This window comes from Lactuca saligna, chromosome 2, assembly GCF_052625555.1.
Source record: "Lactuca saligna cultivar CGN05327 chromosome 2, ASM5262555v1, whole genome shotgun sequence".
Classification (NCBI taxonomy): domain Eukaryota; kingdom Viridiplantae; phylum Streptophyta; class Magnoliopsida; order Asterales; family Asteraceae; genus Lactuca; species Lactuca saligna.
The window spans coordinates 1,421,633-1,440,037 of NC_136418.1; the positions used below are offsets into that span (position 1 = coordinate 1,421,633).

General features: G+C 32.5%; 2 protein-coding genes across 3 annotated transcripts; both read left to right on the forward strand.

Moving 5' to 3' along the window:
* The first annotated feature begins 1,837 nt into the window (after nt 1–1,837).
* On the forward strand, nt 1,838–7,336 carry LOC145030570 (pyrophosphate--fructose 6-phosphate 1-phosphotransferase subunit alpha-like). Of its 2 annotated transcripts, none has more exons than XM_078978938.1 (18): nt 1,838–2,051; nt 2,533–2,705; nt 2,795–2,907; nt 2,998–3,072; nt 3,133–3,246; nt 3,337–3,404; nt 3,763–3,846; nt 3,944–3,997; nt 4,094–4,174; nt 4,249–4,342; nt 4,431–4,504; nt 4,592–4,702; nt 4,789–4,890; nt 5,635–5,739; nt 5,844–5,960; nt 6,044–6,147; nt 6,617–6,668; nt 6,774–6,886. In XM_078978938.1, the coding sequence occupies exons 1-17, from the start codon at nt 1,962–1,964 to the stop codon at nt 6,654–6,656; spliced, it is 1,599 nt and encodes a 532-aa protein (XP_078835064.1). In that variant the 5' UTR covers nt 1,838–1,961; the 3' UTR covers nt 6,657–6,668; nt 6,774–6,886. The 2 variants fall into 2 exon arrangements, with proteins under 2 accessions (XP_078835064.1, XP_078835063.1); XM_078978937.1 differs by lacking the exon at nt 6,617–6,668 and adding an exon at nt 7,017–7,336 and having other exon boundaries at nt 1,841–2,051; nt 6,774–6,939.
* Nucleotides 7,337–10,834: 3,498 nt separating this feature from the next.
* On the forward strand, nt 10,835–12,873 carry LOC145030571 (cysteine protease XCP2-like). Its single transcript, XM_078978939.1, has 4 exons — nt 10,835–11,372; nt 11,975–12,210; nt 12,349–12,489; nt 12,556–12,873. Exons 1-4 carry the CDS (start codon nt 10,907–10,909, stop codon nt 12,769–12,771), a joined length of 1,059 nt encoding a protein of 352 aa, XP_078835065.1. The 5' UTR covers nt 10,835–10,906; the 3' UTR covers nt 12,772–12,873.
* The last annotated feature ends 5,532 nt before the right edge of the window (nt 12,874–18,405 follow it).

Below are 18,405 nucleotides of genomic sequence, written 5' to 3' on the forward strand. Positions count from 1 at the left end.
TTCATCCGTTAGTGTGAGAATATTTTGGTCTTTTCATGTAGTAGAGACTGATTTTGTGACTACCGGTAAACCATATGGACCACTTATGTAATTTTTTTTTCTATATTTTATGTTTATGAGTTTGTGTATTTTCCATCATTTTACATTTTAAAATATCACTTTGAACTTTGAAAAATATTATTTTCACCCGTTTATTTTCAAAATTTCCGTGTTTAACCTTAGTATATAATTTGATTTTCATTAATAATTTTCATTCGTAAACTTAAAAAAAATTATTTTTATGTGTTTATTTTTATATATTTTTCATTATAATTCAAGGTGATCAACGTTTCAACTTAATTTCGAACATTCTCTTTCGTTATTATTATTATTATTATTATTATTATTATTATTATTATTATTATTAATATTTTTAAATTACATGGTTTTTTTATAAAGTTGTCAGTTTAAATTCGAGTTTGTCTACGTTTCGATGTCGTTTTTTTGTGTTTAATTTTATATACATTTTCTACGTATGAGACGGATCACATATAATAACTTTTGTTTGTTACTTTTAAAAAATGTATTATATTCGAGTTTATCTACGTCTCAACATTTTTTTTGTGTGCTTAGTTTTATGTACATTCCTACGTATTATTTGAGTCATATATAATAACTTTCGTTCGTTAGCTTTTAAAAATGTATTATATTCCAGTTTGTCTATTTTTCGCCGTAACTTTTTTTTTTTAATGTTTTCTTACTTAACCTTTTTTTTTTTTTTTTTTTTTTTTTTTACATTATGCGTTTATCTATTATATGTGAACAAACCATACATAAAATAAGTACCAAAAAGAATTGTTCTTTAAAACCCGGAAAAGAGTCACAAGAAAGAGTAAAGTGTGTGACGTGCGCGACCGGCCGAGCTCAAGTAAGTATTCCCTACAGTATCCATACAAGTTTATGTTATGTTTATCAGCTTATTGAATATTGCATGTTAGATGGGCAAATGGTAATAATAAAGACCCTGACGCCTATGCTTTACCTTGAGAAAACATTTATGAATATATGTCCAGTTCAAATTCATCATGTTTAGAGGGAAGGGACTCGTTTAGCTAACGTCAAGCTACTTGGGTGTTATCTGTTGTTGTACTTTTGTAGTGAATGGACATGTGAATTTGGGCAGGGACCAAATGTGTAATTTACTTTTTCATTTATTATTGTGCAAGTGCAAAACAAAATTTCATCCCTACTATACCCCTATCGATTGTCACTATCTAATCAATTCATCAGCCCCTCAAACATTATTATTGTATTTAAAACGCCCCCAAAAATCCACACAATTTTCTAACAAAACTGTTTGATTGTTGTTCTTTTCTCTTTTCCTATTATTATCATCTTAAAGAGGAGTTACATATAAAAATATCATAAGTAGATTGTATTATAATTAACCGCAAACTCAAGAAACATAGAATTTTAGAATTATAAATATCTATATATGTCTGTTGATAACACTGTTCCGATATCTTAGTGTTAAACTGAACTATTTAGTTAGTGTCAAACAATTTCAAATCTTGGAAATGTATAAATCTCTTAATGGTTTAGATTTAACTTTTCAGAGGCCATTCAAATGCTTTTGATTTTGATTTGTTCGCATGCTATATCAATCACGTGTAGAGGTGAGGTGACATTAGAATCGTTACTTATCAAACAGCCATTTCGAACATGGAAAACTTTGTCATCGTAAAATGCAAAGGGTAAAATGGGCAAAAAATCCGTATGGTTGGTGGGTCGGTTGGTAATATCGCCCAACTCAGTGTCGTTTCTTTGACATTTACGACTATAAAATCATACCTGATTTCTTTTTCAAACCCAAAACCCTCCACCAACTCTGTCTTTCTGGTGAAGAAAACAGAGTGAGTGTCTTACTCGTCTTCAAAAGAGCAGAACAATTACAATTTACGTCTACATTTCTTATCTGAGTAATGGAATCTGATTATGGACTTCCTAGAGAGCTTTCTCATCTTCAAAAGAGTCGTTCGCTTTATCAGCCGGAGCTTCCTCCCTGCCTTCAGGTTTCTATTTTACACTACACCCCAATTCTCTTCGTTTTCCTTGTTCTTATTCCTTCTATATATGTACTTCATGTAATGTACATCTTATAACCTTATAATTTTCTGGATCGAATCAGCAGATCAACGATTTTACGGTTTGTGTTTGCCGTTTTTGATTGTTTGATTATTCGTCGCTTCCATGAAACATGTACAAATCATCTGCAAATGATAATTAAATGCATATCAAACGCTTTTTGTGATATATGCATTGTTTTTTCCGTCCTGGCGTTTTGTGATTATGCATTGTTAACTGCATCATTATTCTGGTGGCCTTGTCACCATGATTGTGACAGGTTTATGCGGTTGAAATAGGTTTCGTGTTTTTGCCCTTTTAAAGAATAACTTACAAATGCAGATTACTTAATTAGCTTCCTTATTACGTGAATAAGTAAGTATCATAGAAGATAGACCTTACAAACCATTGTTATGGACTTGTATCCAGGGAACTACTGTGCGATTAGAATTTGGTGATGCAACTACTGTGGCAGATTCATCTGGTGGCCACACTATCAGTCAATCGTTTCCTCACACATATGGTCAGCGTTTGGCTCATTTTCTTAGGGCAACAGCCAAAGTCCCTGGTGCTCGGATTATTAGCACACATCCTGCACTGAGGTAATTCTGTGTGTTTATGTGTGTATGTGTAGAAATATCTAAAGATTCACAGAAAAAGAAAATCATACTTTACAAATTTTTGATTTCAGGGTTGGACTGGTTTTCTGTGGTAGACAATCTCCAGGAGGGCACAATGTTGTTTGGGGCCTTCATGAAGCTCTTAAAATTCACAACCCTAAAAGTATTTTGTTAGGATTTCTTGGTAAGTATATTTTTTAATATACATTCTTCTTTTCAAGTTGACAATTAGCATGATATTTGTTAAAAGGAATTCTGTTGTGCATATGACCAGGTGGTTCTGAAGGTTTATTTGCTCAAAAAACTCTTGAGATCACAGATGATGTTCTTGCAACCTATAAAAATCAAGGTAATTTTATAGCAAACACAATTTTGGTAAATAAATAGTGACTGTTTTACCCTTTTGAAGGTGGTTATGATCTTCTGGGACGCACAAAGGATCAAATAAGAACAACAGAACAAGTCAATTCTGCAATGGCTGCATGTAATGCTTTAAAGTTGGATGGCCTTATCATTGTTGGAGGTAATGTTATAAAAAATAGAAAAATAATGATTGAAATTCAACTTTTTATTTGTTTATTAATGAATTGAACCTGATTTATTTTATTTAAAGGGGTGACATCAAACACGGATGCTGCTCAGCTTGCTGAGACTTTTGCTGAAGCAAAATGCTCCACAAAGGTAAAAGTTTTATTATTTTTTACATAATAATAATTTACTGTAGATTAAATTACATTTTTGGTCTGTGGGTATAGTTGATTCTTGCAATTTTGGTCCTTGTTTGAGGTTTTTGACATTTTGTAACAATTTTGTTCCATGTTCCAAATAAAATGTCTACTTTTGGTCCCTGAGCATAGCTAATGTTTGCAATTTTGTTCCAAAAATAAAATCATATTGCTGGGAAGCAGGACCAAAGTTGTTACAAAACCTCAAATAAGGACCAAAATTGCAAAAATAAGATAACTCGGGGGACTAAATTGTAATTTTGTCTTTACTGTTCTAAATATATATATTGTTGATACTGTTTTCAATATTTTAGGTTGTTGGGGTACCTGTTACTTTGAATGGAGATCTTAAGAACCAATTTGTTGAAGCAAATGTTGGTTTTGATACAATTTGCAAGGTGTGAATTTTCATAATCTCAAAACATCAACATTAATATTTCAATTGATCATCTTTTGAAAGTGATTATTATGAACATATTTTGTATTTTAATCCAGGTTAACTCCCAGCTAATCAGCAATGTCTGCACAGATGCACTTTCAGCAGAGAAGGTAATTCAAAATTCAAAATTAATTAATAAAAGCAAAACATATTTTGCTAATTTTGTTTATAGTGAAAATTGATTTTCAGTTTTTCATCCCTTTCAGTACTATTATTTTATCCGACTCATGGGTCGGAAGGCATCTCATGTGGCCTTGGAATGCACTCTACAATCACACCCAAACATGGTATGAATTATTTTCTCATTCTGATATAATAGTAATATTTTGTTCCCAAATTAACCTTGAGGAGCTTTTTGTAGGTAATTCTTGCCGAAGAGGTTGCTGCTTCAAAACTTACTATATTTGACTTAACAAAACAGATTTGTGATGCAGTCCAAGCCAGGGCAGAAGAAGGTGCATTTTGTTGTCGATTTTATAATGGTGATTAAAAAATTAGTAATATTATCTTTATTTATTCTTTAAAATTTATTTATTGAGCCAGAGAAGTACCATGGTGTTATCCTACTTCCAGAAGGTCTTATAGAAAGTATACCTGAAATTTATGCCCTTTTGCAGGTAACTAAATGTCCACTCCATATATTTGATTGATTGTAAAGTTTCAACTTTTTTATGACAAATTAACATACTTTACTCCCATTCCAGGAAATCCATGTTCTTTTAAGACAAGGTGTTTCTGTTGATAAAATATCAATGCAACTGTCACCTTGGGCATCTGCTTTATTTGAATTTTTACCACCATTTATTAGAAAACAGGTCTGTTTTAATTATTAATATTTTAAACCTTTTATATGTATGGTACCAGTTTTATAAGTTATAAAAATAGGTTTCCCAATGTGCAGCTTCTCCTCCATCCAGAATCTGATGACTCAGCACAGTTGTCTCAAATAGAAACAGAGAAGCTTCTTGCTGAACTCGTGGAGACAGAAATGAACAAACGCCAGGTACGATATCAACCCTACAACATTGGTATATAGAGTCAATTACATTTTTCGTCCCTCATCGATTGTAGCTGATTTTTTCAATTTTCGTCCTAAAACTTTTTTTTTTTGTACCAATTTTACTCCTTATTTGAGGTTTTTGTAACATTTTAGTCCGTTCCAAGTAAAATGATTATCTGGGGATCAAAATTGCAAAAACCATCTATGTTGAGGAATCCAAGATGGCAATATAGTCATTTTACTTGAAACAAGGACCAAAATGTCACAAGAGCCTCAAATAAGGACCAAAACTGAAGAAGGAAAATTTTTGAGACCAAAATGGAAAAAATCAGCTATACTAACGGATCAAAAATGTAAACTACTCAAATATATATATTAAGAGTATTGTACATTTTGGTCCTAAGTATAGCTGATTTTTTTGTGATTTTGATCCCTCTCCCAAAAAGTTTTCTATTGCAATTACGGTCCTTATTTGAGGTTTTAGTAAAAACTTTGGTGAAATGACTATATTTTGAGGACCAAAATTGCTCAAATCAGATATACTAAGGGACCAAAACTAGTCATTTTGCAAGGAGCATGGACCAATAATGTTACGACAATCTCAAATATGGACCAAGATTGCAACAGAAAAAAACGTTTTGGAACCAAAATTGCAAAATTAAGAGTATACTCAGGAGTGGACCAACAATTTAATTTACTTTATTAATTATATGTGAATGTTAATAATAAATAATAATAATAATACAGAAAGAAGGTTCATACAAGGGGAAGAAATTCAATGGTATCTGCCATTTTTTTGGGTATCAAGCTCGAGGCTCTTTACCATCAAAATTTGATTGTGATTATGCCTACGTAAGTTTCTTTCCATTTTTATCCATAAAATTAGATACTATAAATTTTAAATATTTTGTAGCCTTTACCAAAGCATGGAGCAATAATTAATAATTATGATGTAGGTGTTAGGACATATCTGTTACCATATTCTTGCAGCTGGTCTGAATGGTTATATGGCGACTGTAACTAACTTGAAGAATCCTTGTAACAAGTGGCGCTGTGGTGCTGCTCCTATAACCGTAAGTCTCACAATATTATTTTTTTTTTAAAAAAAAAAGTCAAAATATCTATCTAGATTTGACCATTGACTTTTTTTTTGTAGGCTATGTTGACCATAAAGAATGATGTTGGTGGTTCACGCGCAATGACAATTGGAAAACCGCTTCTTCATCCTGCTATTGTGGATTTGAGAGGCAAAGTATACGGGTATGTCTGTCACCTCATCATACCAAATAAACTTATTTTTCTTTTTTAATTTTTTAATTTTTAATTTTTAATTTTTAATTTTTTTTTTATTTTTTTTTTGTGAAAATTACAAAAATGATCAAAATAAGGGTAAGTATTTAACAAAATGGTCATCTTTTTTCACATTTTACACAAATCACCACATATTTCACAATGGGACCAATGCAAAATCACTTTTCGGTCCCTGTGCTTTACAAAAACTCGCAGCTTCAATCCAAAATTTCAAATTGTCCCAATATCGTCCTTAGGTTTGCATCTTTTTTGACATTTTACAATATCGCCACAAAGTTTTATTTTGGACTGAACTTGCAATTTTGTTAAAGCGTTAGGACCAAATTTGTAATTTACTAACAAAATCTATAAAAAATCATGTATTTTAGAATATATGATTTTTTTAATTAATATATTGCTGTGAAAGTGAATTTTGCAGCAAAAAGGTATTTGGCAATGAAAGATGGTCATTTGTGTAAAAAGTAAAAAAGGTTGACTTTTTTATTTGAATAGATTCCTCCCTTTTTGGATATCTTTTGTGATTTTCTCATGTTATTTTAATCAAGTTATACTAAAAATGTGATTTATTGGTGTAGGGTGCTGAGAGAAAACGCGAGAAAATTGTTGTTGGATGATATTTACAGAAACCCAGGACCACTTCAATTTGATGGGCCGGGTGCTGATTCACGGGTCGTGAGTTTGTATGTTGAGGATCTTGATTATATGGGTCGTATTAAAGAACTAAATGAATATCTTGAAAAGGTCTCATTCTTATCTTAACAATAAAATAAATTTATTTTATTTAAGGTTTGAAGTTTTTAATTTTTGTGTTCGTGTAGGTACGAGGTATTGTGAAACCAGGTTGTTCTCAGGATGTTTTGAAAGCGGCTTTGAGTGCCATGTCATCAGTCACAAATGTTCTCTCTATCATGTCCTCGCCTACTAACACAAGTGCTTAGATTAGTAGTTTCTTTTAATAACCTCAGGAAAACGTGGAATGATATTCTAATGCTTCACTCTTGTTATTATTATTTTTTTTAATGATAAATGAACAAAATTGTGTGAGGATTGAGTTAGATTGCTTCCATAGCACATATGTTCTTGAAGATCTTTCTCCTATCAAAGTACCAAACCACTACTATGCTCTTTAGGATTCAAAGGGTGTTTCAAGCAACATTGTGTCCCATTTCTTATATCATATTGCTTACAAAAACCTAACAATTATTTTACATATATAAGAACTTACTAACAATGCTATATACAAAAACACAATAAGAAATAAACAAAGACAATTATTAACTTAAACAGGATATCATACCAAATAATTATACAAAAAACTACAAATTCAAAAGTCTCAAAACTAAATATCTAAGTTTAATACTCTACTTTCTTTATTTTGCATCATTAGTCACTCATCACATACTAAAAAGTACCAAATAAAATGCAATTATACAACTAACGGTAAAGATAGACATATATATATATATATATATATATATATATATATATATATATATATATATATATATATATATATATATATATATATATATATATATATATATATATATATATATATATATATAACCAACCAAAAACCATAGTCGATTTCAATAGATGAATCACATATATTAATATGGTTAAGATATTGTTCAAAGATGATTGTTACTTCGCATAATCCCAAAATTGACGAGTCATATACCAAACATCGACATCTAATCTGCTCTGAAGTTCATTATGATTGAGATTTTTCTTTTTGAATCGTATTTTATCTTGGAAAGTGAGGAAGGAATGCCAACAAAAAATAGGCATTTCTGAACATTGTTACAAGATTATGAATGTTGAGATTTTATTTCATTTTTTTTGGCCCTCATAAAACAGAATAATTTAATATACATAGATATTACACTTATAGATACCATAACGATCTATCATACTGCACCTATTTTGGACTTTATGCGATCAAGTCATGCATAACATGGTTCCTTTTTAATGTTTTCCAAACTAATCTTAAACTGTAAAATGAAATATTATATCATAAAATGCAATACGACTCAAATCATTTACTAAGAAAAATATTTTGGGCTTAAGCATTCAAAACTATGGCAGTTGTAGCCCATTTCAATTTTGGCCCAACACCAGGTTCTACACTTACAATAAAGTAGAATGGTACTGGTAAATTAGTCGCTTGTCAATTTCTCATCTCTGCGGGAGAGTTCCGAAGAGCATATTGTATCCTTAGCAACTAATTAGCATCGCTGATTTGAATTTGTTGAAGCTGTTAGATCGAATATGGGGTATACGAAGGGCCTTTTTTCCGCCATAACCAGAGACGGAGAGCCGCTAGTGAAGAAACTGGCTGCAGTGTCTGTATTTGGGGTGTTGCCTGGAGCCATGATCGCCTCTCTTATCTATTCTCCTCCTGATTTCATCTACAACAAGAACGCTCCTTCCAAATCTACCAATTAGAGTCTTAAAAGGTTGGCACTTCTCTTCCCTTCTATTTTGAATCTGTGTTATGTTAGGGTTCGCGTTTAGTTTTATCCCTCTTTTATTGCTTAATTGATTTGGATTATAGATGTTTCTAATTCAGATTATATGCTTCATATATAATTAGATATTGGGTATTGTTGGGATTTAAAAGAGCGAGCCATTGTTCTAGAAAGTTGGGTAAAAGTCATCGATTTGTGCATGCAGCCAATCTATGTAGTCAATAGTTTTTTGGTACTCAACTTCTCATACTTTAGAAATTTATCTATGAAAATTGTTAATCGAGGGTCCAAAATTGTCTAATTGGAACTAGGTGGATACGTTAAATGACCCATTTTGATAAATAAAAGAGGGATTATACCCTTTCAGACCATGCATCATAGCCAATGTTATGAATTGGCCATGAAACCTTTCTTTTACTCCAACGGGTGATAGAATTTAGTTACAGGCAATTCCAGGCAAAAAAGTTGTAAACTTGGACTGAAAGAACATGTATAAAGAAAAGTATTTTGAATGGCTTTCTATAAATAAAGATTGTTATAAATCGGTGAAGTTTGCTCTTTAATTTTAAAAATTGATAACTATATAATCTAACATGACTAATGGTGCACATGTTCCTAGTAGAACAGAAAACTACCATTCTTACCATTGTAAAAACATGGAGTTAACATAATAAAAAATATTGAACCAATTTTCCTTCGTATGAAGATGACAAGATTCCTCCTCATCACCAAGATACAATGTTTCAAGTTAATAGCTTTAGTACATTTTTTTTAAACTCTTCTCTTCCACTTAGCTTCAAGTTATGCATGAGCATGACATACACACACAATCATTCATCTGTTGTTGATGTAGCTAATTACTAAACAACAAAATAGAGAAATATTCAACAAATTAGATACCAACTCAGTAACATTAGGATATGATGAGATTGTAAGAAATTAGTGAAATATTCTTAATTCTTGTGTCTCATATTGTTTACTAATAAATACCATTCTTCTTGACCAGGGTATGTATGTATGTCTGGACCTCAAGGATGGACTGCAATGCAATAATTATTAGATAGTTTTGAAGCAATTGTTATGTATTATTCACTATCCTAAAATCCTAAAATTATGGATGAATGAGACAATATTGTTTTTTCAATGGAGTTGCATTTTTTGGATGCAAAGAGTGTTATAAGTGCAATATTTGTTTTTGTTTTTGTTTTTTGGACTCCATTGTACATGGTAGATAGTTAAGGTTAAACTCTAAATCCATCCCAAACTTAAAACTAGTAATAATTATAATAATAATATAATGATAATAAAAAGAAGTAAGTATATGTTACATCCTTGAAGCAACAAACACCTTCATTGTCCCTTATCTGGCTCATTATCTGTTTATAGTAATATTAAGATCAGTCGATCAATATTTTTAGATGTATTCGCACATTTACAAATGTGCAAAAATTTGAACTTTGTGTTGTGATAAATTATTTGTAACTTTCTACATCGAAAAATGTGAAAAACGAGTAGTTAAAACTCACTTTAAAGTGTAGTAAATTACTAAAATCTTTCCAGTTGGGAGTAGTGGCTTAGAATTTAAAGGTTTTAATATTCACAACTATTAGGCATGGATATTTTTCCTCTTATCTCCATGCTATTATTTTACACGTTCATAAACACTATTTATACAAAATAGTAGTATATTTCTATACAATTAAGTGTAGTTTTGTATTATTTTCTAATACTTGAAATTTTGAAATATAATTACGTAAAAAAGTAATATTTTATACATTTGTGTTAAGTGCAAAGATTTGACGTATATGTTGTAGTGTCTATACATTAGTGGAAAACAATCTCTAAGTTAACCTAATAAAATCGGCTTACGTAATCTTTATAGTTTCAAAACAGATTTTGTAATTGTCCTTAATGATTTTAATTGTAATCAATAACTAAGTTTTCTCTTATAACACAACACAAGAAACAAGCATTCACAAAAGAAAGCTGTAATATACATGATGAACATCATCAATACCTACAAACTTTTCACCTGTTCTATTCTTAAAAATTCCTGGAAGTAGCAGACATACTTGGCTCTAAAGATTGCCAAAAAAGAAGCAAACTTTATCACTTATAATATACAAATAAACTTAAACTGAAAGCAACATATCCCATAACACCACCCTATATAAACCTCCATTCATCCCTCATATTCTTCATTCAATCTCTTCTCATTTCACCACAAACACACAAAAATGACATTTCCCTCTTCAAAAAGATCATCCCTTTTCTTCTTTTTCCTTTCCCTTTTCGCCCTTTCAACCTTTGCCCACGAGTTCTCAATCGTGGGGTACGCCCCCGAGGATTTAACATGCATTGACAAAGTCATCAACCTCTTTGAATCATGGCTCTCAAAACATGAAAAATTGTATGAGAGCATGGAAGAAAAGCTACATAGATTCGAGATCTTCAAAGACAACTTAAAGCATATTGATGAAACCAACAAGAAAGTTAGCAACTATTGGCTAGGACTCAATGAGTTTGCTGACTTGAGTCATGAAGAGTTCAAGAACATGTTCTTAGGACTCAAGGGTGAGATGCCAGAAAGAAGAGAGGAATCAACTAAAGAATTCACTTATCAAGATTTTCTTCATCTCCCAAAATCTGTTGATTGGAGAAAAAAAGGAGCCGTTTCACCCGTTAAGAACCAGGGTTCATGTGGTTAGTATAACAAATATTATATCATCCTTTAAGATTATTAAATTTAGAGTAAACTACAAATTTAAACATTTTCCAGTTCTGGTCATTTTTTCAAGGTTTTGTATCGATTTTGGTCCTCGTTTCAAGGCAACTTACAAAATGGTCCCTGTGCTTTTTGATTTTTACTGTGTTGAGTCGAGATCTGAAACCTTTTTCAAATCCGATCCTTGTTTCAAAGTCTCATATCGATTTAATGATGCTCTGATGTTGGTCCTTAGTTCTAGTTTTTATATTGATTTTGGTCCTTTTTTCATTGTTCCAGGGAACAAAATTGATATGAAATCTTGAAATAAGGACCAAAATTAAAAAAAAAAAAAGTTTTAATATTGGACTAAACATGGTAAAATTTAGAAAGCAGAGTGACCATTTTCTAATTTACTTGGATTATGTCAAGATTCCAGGGACCAAAATCAATAAGTAACCTTGAAATAAAGACCAAAAAACCACGTACATTTTAATTTTGGATTAAACATGGTAAAAAGTTAAAAGCATAGGGATCAGTTTTGTAATTTACTCAAAAATTTGTCATGCATATTCTTTTTCTCATATGATATGGAATACAGGTAGCTGTTGGGCATTTTCAACGGTGGCTGCGGTGGAGGGTATAAACCAAATCGTGACTGGAAATTTAACAGTGTTATCAGAACAGGAGTTGATTGATTGTGATACAAGCTTTAACAATGGTTGCAATGGAGGTTTAATGGACTATGCCTTCTCCTTCATAGTGAAAAACGGTGGGCTTCATAAGGAAGAAGAGTATCCCTATATCATGAGCGAAGGAACTTGTGATGAAAAGAAGGTAAAACTCTTTAACTTCATATTTAATTTCAACACATTAGAAACAAACAAAAAATGGTTGTCTAGTGTTTACTCTTGTTTATATGGTTCTTTCATTCGTAAAAATAAAGTCTTTTAACTTTTTTTTTTTTTTTTTTAGGATGTATCAGAAAAGGTGACGATAAGTGGGTATCATGATGTACCTCATAACAATGAAGATAGTTTTTTGAAAGCACTTGCAAACCAACCTATTAGTGTTGCAATTGATGCTTCTGGTCGCGATTTCCAGTTTTACAGTGGGGTAATTAATTAGTCTCATATAAACTTAATCGGAATATTTAAGTAATATAAAATTATAATATTTCAGGGTGTGTTTGATGGACATTGTGGAAGTGATTTGGATCATGGAGTTGCAGCAGTTGGATATGGAAGCAACAAGGGACAAGATTATATAATTGTGAGGAATTCTTGGGGGCCAAAATGGGGAGAGAAGGGTTACATCAGAATGAAGAGGAAGACTAGTAAAAGTGAAGGGATGTGTGGTATTTATAAGATGGCTTCTTATCCTACCAAACAAAAGTGATCACTGCGTTTGTAACTTTTCCTTTTTATGTATTTTCTTGCTTCTGACTTTTAATCATGTCAAACCCATCATTCTAATAAAAATGCAACTTATTTCTTTTAATTGCTATTACTAAATATAGGAATTCCAGAATATAGCAAACCAAATGGAGAAAGAAAACAAGAACGCTATGGGAATACTAAACTCTCTACTAGCCGTTCAAATTGTTAAAATCTAAGTTAACAAAAAGAAAATATGTGCCAAGTAGAAACAAAAATATACGATCAGTAAGAAGATGTACTCGATTTCCAATTATATATTTGAATTTTGATACAAGATTGCACCAATATGCAGCGTCCTAAGCGAAATTGTTAGTGTATTGGTGTATATATCTAGAGGATACAACTATTAGTCCAAGATAAACTTGAATATGACGAATCAAATGTACGTCTCCATGACAGGGGCATAACACAACCATCAATGGATTTTCAGAATTTTGAGAAGTACTTGCATGTTTTTTAAACACAATGGTAGTTGGTTGTTATTTTATGTCAATGTTCACTACATCAAAAAATTAACTAATATATAGAAACAATAAAGTAATGCTAAAAATAGTTGATTTAACAAACAAATTATTCATTTCCTTTTAATTTGTTTAATTTGTAGATACTTTCGATAATTTAAAGCAAAATACCCACCAATATGTTTCATTTGGTAAAACAATAATGAATATTTAAGAAAAAAAAGCTGTTAGCCATCTTTTAACTTTTCAGACATTAATTTCTTCTTTCAGAATTCATATCTTCAAAACCTTATTCACCTAATATTACAAGTGAGATAAAGAGAGATGACATATTGGTGGAGAGGAAAGTGAGAAGCACATCAGAGGTAGCTGTTGAGGAGAGCAGATGGAGAAAGCATATGAAGGTGAGTAGCAAGGGAGGAGAGCAGAAATAAAGCAAACGAAGGTCTTGTTCGGCAAACGGCGGAGGTTAGCACAACTCCAATTGCGATATTTTCTGGTGAGGCTCACAGTTACTCGTATTAAAAAGAACCGACTTGTAAATTACAACTCATATATATATATATATATATATATATATATATATATATATATATATATATATATATATATATATATATATATATATATCCATTTCAAGAATATAAAATTTTATCGTCTCACAATTGCTCTTGATATAATCCATGATGTAATTCTATGAGCATGAGTTTATCCAATACTCAAAATCTCTATTTTCTAAGTACTCATGAATATTGTAGCAACCATTGCAATGGCTAATCTCCACAAACAATCTATAATTCAATTCATGACAATCTTAATTCACTACTTAATTCCAAAACTATGAGCGACTGTGGAATTCCAAATAATCAAATAATTCAAGAAGTAAAACATGCAAAGTGAAACACAATAGTATACTAATTAACTATTGTCTCAATTCTATTGAATATCGATAATCTCCATTATTTAATCACCATAATATTTATGACTTTATTAATTGTATAATATTTTGAGTAATCATCTAACCACTTGAATTAAACATCAGTCATGCCATGTTATGAAGATGCATCCTATGCCTCTTGTAATACCCTAATTTTTCAAATAAAATTTTCATTTTTAGAATCACTTAAAACCCAATATCACATTCCTCAAAACCCACGAAATGTATAAGTTGTCAAAATACAAGGCAACAAATGTTTGATAATATCCCAAAATCCTCAAAAATATAATCTCTAACTGGTGTGTACAATCAAATCGGCACCTTCCCACGATCCTAAGAGGTACCTAAAACACATATCACACAACACGGTAAGCATAAAGCTTAGTAAGTTCTCCAAAATACCACATACACAAATAATAAGCTTCTCATGGCTATAGCTCGGCATGGATCCTCCGGTCATGTGTCTCGGTAAGGATCCTCCGGTCTCACGGATCGATATGGACCCTCCAGTCATGTGTCTCAGTGAAGACCGCCCGGTCTCACAACTTAGATTGGACCCTCCAGTCCTGTATCTCAGTAAAGACCCTTTGGTCTCACAACTCGGTTTGGACCCTCCGGTCCTATCTCACTAAGGCACAAAATAATGTATAACATACATCATAAAGACAAAATGCATAATATCACATAACTCAGTACAAGCACATAATACTCTCCGGTCGATAACTCAAATAAGACCCTCCGGTCACATAGTATTACCACTCAGGTAAGTCTAGTGAGAAGACTCACCTCGCAAGAAAGCAAGTAGGTCTCGTACTTCACGAATGGTCTAGACTCCGCCTACATGTCATAATCATCTCTAATTAACACTTTATAACCACAACCTTAAAAAGTTAGGCTAACCCCTTGCTCTAACTCTCGGAAAGGGTGAAAGACCATTTTACCCCTCCATTATCTCCATAACTCATGTCTTGACCAACCCTAAAAGTCAACGGAAGTCAACACCCGAGTCAACATCTATGTTGACCCAACTCGCCGAGTGAATCTATACGACTCGTTGAGTTCCTTCATTTTCTCTAAAGTATCGGGAAAATCCAACTCAACCCGTCGAGTTGTCTCACCAACTTGCCGAGTTGTAACACATCCAAACTATCGGGGAAAACCCTAGCCAACTCGTCGAGTTGGCTCATCCACTCGTCGAGTCCCTTCAGTCCATTCTCTCATTCAGACATTTTTAAGCAGAACTAAGGATCCATACTCTAGATCTAGCCTTCTAAGGCTGAAGTATCACGTAAAGATGCAAGCTTTACGTCAATGCATGCCATCTAGGGCTCAAAATGCCAAAACAAGCTCTATAGAGGGTTTGATGCATTAAAGTCGGCCAATAGCTTGATAAAGCCTGAATCTTTAGGCCCAAGGGACTTCATACTATCCAGATCTGGAGTCTTAACTCCATGGAAAGCTCAAACAACTTAAGGACCCAAAGAAAGGATTGAAATGGACATAAACTACCTAATGATGAGATCTAACCAAACAATGATAAAGGTGAAAGCTTTTTACCTCTAAATGGTAGCTAGCACTAAAAGAACACCAGATCCAAAGGCTTCTTCTCGCTCTAAGCCATTTTGCTCTTAATCCCCTTCTAAAAATGCACTAGAACACACAAATCTTAGCCTTTCATTCTTTCACAGTGAATACAACTCTCTTAGGGTTTCTCTCAGTGTGTCAACATGATAATGGAGGCGGAAATGAAGGTTTAAGGTCCTTTAAATAGGGCACAAGCCCTGAAAATTAGGGTTTTCACACTCAACTCCTACTCGTCGAGAAGACTTTAAAGATCACACAACCATTTAACTCTCTACTCAGCGAGTTAGGGCCTCCCACTCATCGAGTTTCTCTGACCACATGAATATAAATTAATTAAATATTATACGTGGGAGTCGGGATGTTACAGTTCTCCCCACTAGAATCAGAATTCTCCCTCGAAGTCATCCTCCGGAAACAACACTGGGTACTGCTCCCGCATCTCGAATGTCATACTCCCAAACCGGAACGGCAGAAACGTTCGGGGGTGGATGACCACATGTACAGTATCACAACAATTGCATAATAATAATCAAAGTACAACAACCATTACATTGATAAAGCATAGTTTTACATTCGTGTTCAAATCAATGTATACTTGACACCAAAATGTATAGCAAAAGCTAAAAGAGATGAGTCTATGAAGCTCCTTCTTCTCAAAACATGTGGATACCTGTTTACTGATTTCTTGAGAATACAAGTAGTTTTGAAAAGAGTGTCAACAATTAAGTTGATGAGTTCATAAGACCAAAACATGTAAATGTTATTGTACTCTGAGATAGTATAATGTAGTTTTAATTCACATAAAACCATGAAAAATATGTTTTCTCTATACTATAATAGTATACAATATTTGTACGTACTTGTATAAAAACTGTGTAATTATAGTATTATAGTTTTATTATTTAATAAAACTATATAAAGTTGTTTACTTATTCATACACTAATTGTATTGCTCAATACCAAATTGTGAGTTATCATAACCATGCTTGATGACCTATGATGGCCTGAACACGACGTTCTTCAGGCATCGCAATCGCTACTACATTTGTTACCCCAGGTCTGCCAGTCTAACTGTAGTTAACAGTTAAGGTGCAGGATTGTCAGTACCATATAGATCTATACACAAGTGTCACGCTCTCCCTCTAAGAAAATCTAGTTTAAATTTCAGGGCTTGGTTGGTACTTAGATAAGTACGTGAAGTGTGTCTCGTAAATGCTATATTGACGGTTACATGTAGAATAATGAAAAGCCTTTTTGTGATAAATAACTGTACATATATTCTATAAACTATAACTATTGTAGTTTAGGGTTGCATGTTCTGTGTGCTGACTTGAAGGTTGTCGTGTAGGGATCGAGGAGTCGAAGGGAGTCGATTTGTATGCCGAGGATAGTTCAAACACTGCACGACATTAAGTTGAGTTACCTTCCAATAGAGGTGGGTCTAAGGCCACAATGTCGGCCCACCAAATAGGGGTATTTAGAAGGTGATTGTCTTTGTGATAATTATCTTGGTCTGGTTATGTGCTTTGGTCATGAGATTTATTTGTATGATATGCTATGTGTATAGTAAGGATTAGTTTCCCCTGACAACGCTCCTTAGGACCGAGGGGTAGGTCAGTACCCAGATATGCCTGACTGTATGTTTATATCTTGGTGTTGTATGCTAGTGGTAAGGGGTGGAATAGTCCCCAGTTACCGGTTGAAAGATACCAATGATGATTACCGGTTGAAAGATACCGATGATGGTTACTGGTTGAAAGATACCAATGATGATTACCGGTTGAAAGATACCGATGGAAGTTACTGGTTGAAAGATACCGACGATGATTACCGGTTGAAAGATACCGATGATATTGTATGGTATGTGGTATGATGGGGGAACTCACTAAGCTTTGTGCATACGGTTTCAGTTTTGGTTTTAGGTACCTCTTCTTCTAAGGGGAAGGAGTCGGCGGCGTAGCATCGCATCACACACACATGATTCCGCATCGGACTTTCTGGGATTGTACTTTGATTTTCATTAATTTTGATGTCATGGTTTGGGACACAACATTATGATTTTGTAATGTGTTGCTTTATTATGTTATGGTAAAATGTTTTATAAATTATTAATTAAAAAATGCAATTTTCGGGCTTGAAATTTGGGATGTTACAATACCTATTATACTTTATATGTATGTGTTCTACTAAAACAAAAACTTTTGTATTGTTAATAATTTGGCAAGTTTAAATCGTAAAATCCGTAATACAGTTGTTCCATGAAATTTAACATTTGTGTCCAAATGGTACTAAAATAGATTGTAAAAATTAATATTTTTGTTTAGCAAGTTTAAATGGCTTTATACTTATGTACATATAATATTTATATAATTATGAATAAAAAGGGAATAAATAATTCTACCCCAAACCCACAACCAAACAAGGAACACGAAATAGAGCAAAATTATAAATTCTAAGCCTATTGAACCTTAATATATATATATATATATATATATATATATATATATATATATATATATATATATATATATATATATATATATATGTGTGTGTGTGTGTGTGTGTGTCTTTAATAATTGTCAATGATTGACAAAATATTGAAATCATTTAG

Excerpts from the sequence above, each read along its gene's own strand:
- LOC145030570 (XM_078978937.1), top strand. The coding sequence starts at position 1,962 with ATGGAATCTGATTATGGACTTCCTAGAGAGCTTTCTCATCTTCAAAAG. Across the intron at positions 3,405-3,762 it reads AAGCAAAATGCTCCACAAAG|GTTGTTGGGGTACCTGTTAC; the intron begins GTAAAAGTTTTA and ends TCAATATTTTAG. Across the intron at positions 4,175-4,248 it reads TACAATCACACCCAAACATG|GTAATTCTTGCCGAAGAGGT; the intron begins GTATGAATTATT and ends AGCTTTTTGTAG.
- LOC145030571 (XM_078978939.1), top strand. The coding sequence starts at position 10,907 with ATGACATTTCCCTCTTCAAAAAGATCATCCCTTTTCTTCTTTTTCCTT. Across the intron at positions 11,373-11,974 it reads TAAGAACCAGGGTTCATGTG|GTAGCTGTTGGGCATTTTCA; the intron begins GTTAGTATAACA and ends TATGGAATACAG. Across the intron at positions 12,211-12,348 it reads GAACTTGTGATGAAAAGAAG|GATGTATCAGAAAAGGTGAC; the intron begins GTAAAACTCTTT and ends TTTTTTTTTTAG.